Source organism: Nuphar pumila, chromosome 13, assembly GCF_984573655.1.
Source record: "Nuphar pumila chromosome 13, dmNupPumi1.hap1.1, whole genome shotgun sequence".
Taxonomy (NCBI): Eukaryota; Viridiplantae; Streptophyta; class Magnoliopsida; order Nymphaeales; family Nymphaeaceae; genus Nuphar; species Nuphar pumila.
Window position 1 is genome coordinate 72,267,868 of NC_143261.1, and position 7,373 is coordinate 72,275,240.

The following is a 7,373-nucleotide window of genomic DNA, read 5'->3' on the forward strand; positions in this document are numbered from 1 at the left end:
AAACGGAGAGATAAGGTATATAAGGAGGTTTATGACAAGTTGGATACCAAAGAGGGCGAGCAAGATATTTATAGGCTTGCAAAGATGAGAGATAGGAAATCAAGGGATTTGGGTATGGTTAGATGTATCAAAGATGAAACGCAAGATTATTTTGATAAACTATTTAATAAAAGTCATGCTCAGGATCTTGGAGACTTCTCCATTCCTTTTCATGAGATGAATCGTGACTTCATGCGCAAGATTCAAAAGAAAGAAATTGCAGAGGCTTTGAAGAATATGAAATCTAGAAGGGCAGTTGACCCAGATGGTATACCTATCGAGGCTTGGAAATGCTTGGGAGAAAAAAGTTTAGAATGGTTGACAAATCTTTTTAACAAGATTTGACGGACAAATAAGATGCCTAATGAGTGAAGGAAAAGTACTTTGGTGCCTCTATATAAGATTAAGGGTGATATACAAGATTGCACAAACTATCGTGGTATAAAACTCATGAGTCATACTATGAAACTTTGGGAGAGGGTGATTGAGTCTAGGTTGAGGAAGGTTGTCATGATATCAGAGAATCAATTTGGTTTTATGCCTGGAAGATCAACTATGGAAGCTATACATCTTCTTAGGCAACTTATTGAGAGAAATAGAGAGAGGAACAAAGATTTGCATATGGTTTTTATTGATTTGGAGAAGGCATACGATAGAGTACCTAGGGACGTTCTCTGGTGGACAATGATGAAGAAAGATGTTTCTATCAAGTACATTAGTATAATTAAAGATATGTATGAAGGAGTAATAACCAATGTCCGCACTTGTGGAGGGGTGACAACCAATTTTCCTATAACGGTTGGGTTACATCAAGGATTTACTTTAAGCTCTTTCCTATTTGCTATAGTGATGGATGAGCTTACGAGATCAATTCAAGAAAATGTGTTGTGGTGTATGTTATTTGCTGATGATATTGTTTTGATTGATGAGTCTAGAGCTGAGGTTAATGCTAAGTTAAAATTATGGAGACAGACATTAGAAGCAAGAGGTTTTAAGTTGAGTAAGAGTAAGACAGAATACATGAAATGTCGGTTTAGTAAGCAACGAAGTAGTGATGAGAGTGTAGTGAAGCTTGGTGAGCAAGAAATACTGGTGGATGATTGTTTCAAATATTTGAGATCTATCATTCAAAAGTATGGAGAAATCGATGAAGATGTAAATCATAGGATAAAGGTTGGGTGGATGAAATGGAAAAGTGCAACTGGAGTGTTGTGCGATCGTAGAATGTCATTGCGGTTAAAGAAAAAGTTTTATAGGACGACTATTAGGCCCGCTTTACTATATGGTACGGAATGTTGGGCTGCCAAGATATATATCATATTCAAAAAATGAGTGTAGCTGAGATGAATGTGTGGAAATACAATAAAAGATAAGATTCGAAACGAGAAGATACATAAGAAGGTAGGCGTTGCACCCATTGAAAATAAGATGAGAGAGAATCGTTTACGATGGTTTGGACATATTCGGCGAAGGCCTAATGATGCTCTAGTTAGAAGGATGGAGAAATGGAAAAATATATTAGTTAAAAGAGGTCGGGGTATGCCTAGGAAGACATGGATGGAGGTGATAGGAAAGGATATGAATGCTTTGAACCTCACCGAGGACATGGCATTGAATAAAAATGATTGGAGAAGGATTCATGTGAAAGACCCAGAATGATTTTCTTTTTTGGTTCATATCGCCGACCCCAATTGTTTTGGGATGAAGGCGTAGTTGTTGTTGTTGTTGATTGTTAAAGCTAATACCTTGTTCGTGAATCCTATGAAAAAAAGGTGGGTTTAAGTTTCATTTTTTTATATAAAAATATGATATTATGAGTCCTAAAATTTTGGTAAATTGTAGGGCCATTGATTTTTAAAGCCCTTGAAAAACCAACTGATGTTTTTGCAAAATCAATGATTTAAAACATGATATAGATCACATTTCTTAAATTTACAAGAAAAATGAAAACTTTACGAAAAAGAGGTGTGTTCTATTAGATTGCATGTACAAACAACAGTAGCAAATTTATCCGTTCCTCTAGGCTTTTAAGACTGATTTTCAAATTTGAACAGTTTTAAACTTGGTCAAAATTGACCAAGTAAAAAAATTGGACAAAAATAATACTGAAAGGTTGACCGCACCTGACACTTGTTGACCCGTACCCAGCCAGGTCGGGTGCCACATTGGCACTCAGCGGTGTCGTTGCAGGTGATTCATAGCAACGGGCCCTGTGAAGTTTGATAAGTGAAATTAAAAGAAACATCCATTGGCTTCTAAACAAACGGATAGGCCCACCAAATAATCTTTCTTTTCTCAAATAGTCACCAAAAACACAAACAAACCATAATTGGTTGCAACAATGACATCAGCAGATTAGCAAAGAGACACGTTTTCCATGTCAAAATCATAGACAGCACTTGTAAAAGAACCAGGAAGTAGGCAAGCAGCAATTGATTACAAAGCAAACCAACCAGCCTACCTTCCATTGAATCAATGCACAAGCAGGGTGGTGCATACAGTCATAGAAAAACTTCCAACATACAAATGCTACAGCAACTACACAAGGTTGGACTCATCTCAGTAGACAGAAAAAAAAAAGTAAACGAAAAGACAAGACTCCCAATCAAATTCTGTATATGGGGCAAGTAGAGCCGGAACATACTTCATAGACCCAATCTAATCAACCAACATAAACGCTTGGAGCGGTTGAACCCCTGATCATGACAATTCCCAATGTAGAGTTGAATGTAACTAGTTAATCTCTGCCAATTCCCATGGACACATCATGTGACTTTTTGGCTAAAAATAACAAACATGCTGAGTTGAACCGAGTGAACAGGCTTGGACTGAACTATCTTGTCATAATTCACTCACCGAAGCTAACAAACATGCAAATTCAACAAACACATTAACATTTATGGTGCCAAATCTGAATTCAACAGTGTCCGTCTTCCTATGTACGATGATTACAAGAGTTACATGTCTAATTGAAGCCTGAAACTTGAGGATGCAAAGTCATTTCGTGGTATTGGAAAAACTTTAGAGGATTTTCATCCATCAAAAAACAAAGACTAAATTACAGAAGCAGCTTCTCAAAACCTTTTAGATGAAAGTAAACTGCTATATTTAGGAGAATAATGCAACCACAAAGAACAAATGCTGTTTGTGTGCATGCCACAAATAGAGAGAGAGAGAGAGAGAGAGAGAGATCATCCATGCAAACATTTTATGTGACACAAACAGAAGATACAAACAGTTGCTATAGAACCAGCAGCCTGACCATAAACTCCATCACAAACCAATACAGAACTGTTCAACCAATACACCGAACATTTACAGCACCGAACCCGAGTTCAACAGTGTATCACTTTCTCAATGGCTATAACTTCGAGATTTACAAGTCTACACCTGATGACTGAGACTTGAGATTATAGGGTCTTTTCATGGCATCTACATTTTTATTTATTTTCTTGTAAATGGATGTTCATCTGTGAGAAATTCAGGCATGATTTTCAACCATCAAAGAACATCAATAATAGAAATTATGCTAGCAGCTTCTACAAGCCCTTAAAATGAAAGTAAAACATTATCTTTAGGTGAATAAGGCAACCACAAAGGAATAAACAGGGTGTAGATGTAGAGAAGTATGCCCAACCAATAATGAAGTTATTAAACAAGGGGAGAAAAGCAGTGGTACCATGTAAACATAGAGATGTGGGCTCAAAACATGATTAACACATTGCACCATAAGAAAGATTAAATAACACATTAAGGATGGGTATAAGTGAAAAACAGATATAAGAATACCATTAATAAAGTACAACTAAAATTTACTTGCTTCAGAAGCTGCCTTGATTAAACTACAGATGTTTCATTCAACAGTTATGAGTTTAAAGAACAAAGTCAGAAAAAAAGAAAATGAAAGAAAAAGGTAAAGAAACAGTTAAGGAAACAAAAGCAGGCAGCTCCTGCTGCCCTACAAAGAGAACTCACTTTCCCTAACACAGCCTAACGTCAAATATCCTGCATCCTAGTTCTTCGAGTCCCAACATGCTACCCTGCTGGGATGAAGTTGTACAAACAGAGAAGGTGGACAATGTCAGCCAAAGATCGAGTCATTCTCTACGCCTCTTCCCATAGTCAACATCCCTAGACCTTGACCGTGGTTCTTCCTCTTGCAGTAGCCGCGGCCTGCTATGTGATCTGGAAGAGCGGCCTCTATCCCAGTCATCATCATTCTCCCATTCACGATCCCTGTGCCTGTGATGATCTGCATACTTTTCTCTATCATCTCTGTATCGGTCCCGTTCCCGTTCTCGATCCTTATCATGGTCCCGATCTCGATCGTGATCCCGATCTCTGTCGTCATGATGCCTTCTCTCTGACCATTCTTGATCACGCCCAGCCTCTTTTTCCCTTTGCCATCCCATGTTCCGATCATCTCTGTACCTCCATTCAGAACTTCCTGCATAATCCCTATCAGAAGTTCTGTCTTTCTCCCGTACACCACTGGACCTGACAGCTCTTTGATGGCTTAAATTATCACCATAACCATGATCTGAAGCAGCATCTTCTCCATGACTCGTTTCCCCTGTCCTACCTCCATACTCATCACCTCCCCATCCAGCCATATTTGGATCTGACCAAATTCCAGCAGTGTTTCCATCAACAGCACCAGTGGGCATCATTCCCATTCCGTTAGTTGACATCCCGCGACCAAAGAAAGCAGGATTCACATGTGCAGCGACTCCTGGAAGAGGCATCGATCCAATAGGTGGAAACGAGGGCAGAATCCCAGTGTATGGAGGTGCAGCTGCAGGATACCCTCCATAACCACCCATTCTTCCCATGGGTCCTCCATAAGTGGGATCAAAACCTTGACCCATCATTGCTTGTGGATGCATCAGAGGAGGCGTGGCAAGACCCTGACCAAAGAGACCTGACCCAACATTGTTGCCCATCCCGCCATTCAAAATTACGCCCCTTCCCCCGACACCGACTCTATTTTTCATCTGCCCACCTTGTCCTCTACCAGCCATCCCCTGACCACCCCGTCCCCATCCCATCCTCCCAAAGTTTCGCCCACCATCTCCCCCCTGGTAATTTGCATTACCAGCTATGCCACCACTGCCCCTACCACCAGCATCACCCACCCCCCTCCTCCCCTGTGACTGTGGGAAAGATTGAGCTGCCTGATTCTTGTTCATATGACCTTCTCCCATCCTCCTCACATTGTTTGGAGAAGTAAGAGCTACAACGCATGGGCGACCGTTAAACACATGACCATTCATTCCCTCCTGGCAAGCGACCGCAGCAGCCGGGTCATAGAACTCAACCTGACCAAACCCCTTCGATTTCCCACTCGCCTTCTCCTCAAAGAACTTGACTTCCTTCACCTGACCATACTTGGATAACTCACTCTCCAAATCGGCATCAGTAGTCCACCAATGCAATTCACCAACAAAAAGAACCATCCCGCTATACCCAGCACCAACACCAATGCCGCCACCGCTGCCACCACCACCAGGACCACCAACTTGCCTCACCGAACTCTCAACCCTATTCAAATCGCCAGGATTACCCACAACCTGTCCCCCCACATTCGATTGCCTGAAATCGATCCCGGTACCACCAACAACAGCCGAGCCCTTAGAAGGCGCATCCCCTCCACCTCTAAACCCTAAGCTCCCCACCTGCCCATCTGCCCTCTCCAACCTCAATTCCGGAAAAGTCCCGAATTTATCGGGCGGCCTAGAAGAAGCAGAGGCATCGAACCCACTCCTACCCTCCTCCAACCGAATCCCACCACCACCCACCTGACCTAACCCTGGTCCTAACCCGGGAGGGACGGCGCCCTCGCCATCTTTCTTCCGGGATCCGACAACCAAGTCCGTTTTCTTCTCTGCCTCCTCATTCTTGAACCCTAAATCAGTCCTCTGCAGGGTCTGATGGAAGCCCTCACCGACGTTTACGTCGTTGTAGAGGTCGTCATACTCATCGTCCTCATCCCCCAAAAACCCTTCGTCGGCGACGGCCGATATCGCTTCTTGCCTCTGTAATTGCTTCGTCTGAACCTCCACAAATTCCTCATCCTCCTCCATTTCTCCCCCCTGCCCCAAAAAGAACCTGTTCCCGGTTTTCTATTCAAAGGTTTCTCTCGTGTCTGACCGTCTCTGTGCTATTTGTGCGTGTCTTTTTTGTGGGTGTTGTGCACAAAAGATTGAACAGAAAAAAAAAATGAACTCAAACATGGAAGGAAAAGGAAACCCTAGAATGAAAAGTAGGAGACACTATCAAAAGGGGGGCAAGAAACAGAAAAACCTAGAAAGAACAAGAACCCCAAACAAAATAATAATGAGATTCTCTTACCAAAAGATGAAGATGAAGATGGAACAAGGCAAACCCTCCATACCCATTCTCTCCTTTATCTATCTAAGAAGAAAGAGGGGGAAGGGCTCGCTCCCTCTCTCTCTAGATTATATTTTTACACAGACAAAGAGCTCCAGTGTTCCAGACCTTGGCTTTTAGCCCGCGACATAATAGTAGCTGACCGATTACTAAACTTTTTGGCAGTCTAAAAGGATTAGGACATTCCTCTTCAAGAATCTTTTAACATATTAATTTACCTTAAGTACCACTTAGCAGAGTTACTAGAATATGAGAACCGTAGTGTCAACCAAGCATTTTCAACCCTTTTTTTTTTGCAAATTCAACTATGCAGATGTGTTTGACATGGTGTAGTGTATTTTACATAAGAAAATATGATTTTTTAATGTTTGAATAATTATGAAAATGATGAGTCATTGATTTTAAAGCCTTAAAAAATCTTGTTTATTTATCATAATCGGACGGTTCACGAGCTGATTCTTTTAAAACCATTCATGTAAATAACATTTGTACGGTTAGATTTAAGTTAAAAAACAAAAAAATCTACAAAAAGCATGATGCATTTCAGCTCTCATATTCCAGTGGCTCCCACTTAACATGAGGAAGCAAATAACTAGAAAGCGTTTAATGATGGGAGAAACTTCGGTAAAGAAGAAATGAAACACTGCAAGCTCTTGAGTACAAATCATTGTGTGAAAAAACACAAATTGAAGATTTGTTACCTAGATAATCGAAAAGAACAATTTTTATGGAGGCTCACATTCACATGTACGTTCTACATTAATTTCAAATGACAAAGTTCAAGCACGTTTGGATGCCCCAAGGAGACTAGCTGATGCACGTTGGAATGAGTTGAACCTTTTGAACCTAGATTTGGATTCATTTTCAATCCAAACCTCACCAAATTGGGCCTTTTAAATTCCAGGTCCTTTGAACCTTCATGGTCAATCATGTTATATCCTCCA

General features: G+C 41.0%; 1 protein-coding gene across 1 annotated transcript; it reads right to left on the reverse strand.

Moving 5' to 3' along the window:
* Nucleotides 1-3,830: 3,830 nt before the first annotated feature.
* Nucleotides 3,831-6,541, reverse strand: LOC149818686 (uncharacterized). Its single transcript, XM_089984865.1, has one exon. The coding sequence runs from the start codon at nt 6,120-6,122 to the stop codon at nt 4,137-4,139; it is 1,986 nt and encodes a 661-aa protein (XP_089840991.1). The 5' UTR covers nt 6,123-6,541; the 3' UTR covers nt 3,831-4,136.
* Between the last annotated feature and the right edge of the window lie 832 nt (nt 6,542-7,373).

Coding starts and splice junctions, on each gene's coding strand:
- LOC149818686 (XM_089984865.1), bottom strand. CDS start 6,122: ATGGAGGAGGATGAGGAATTTGTGGAGGTTCAGACGAAGCAATTACAG.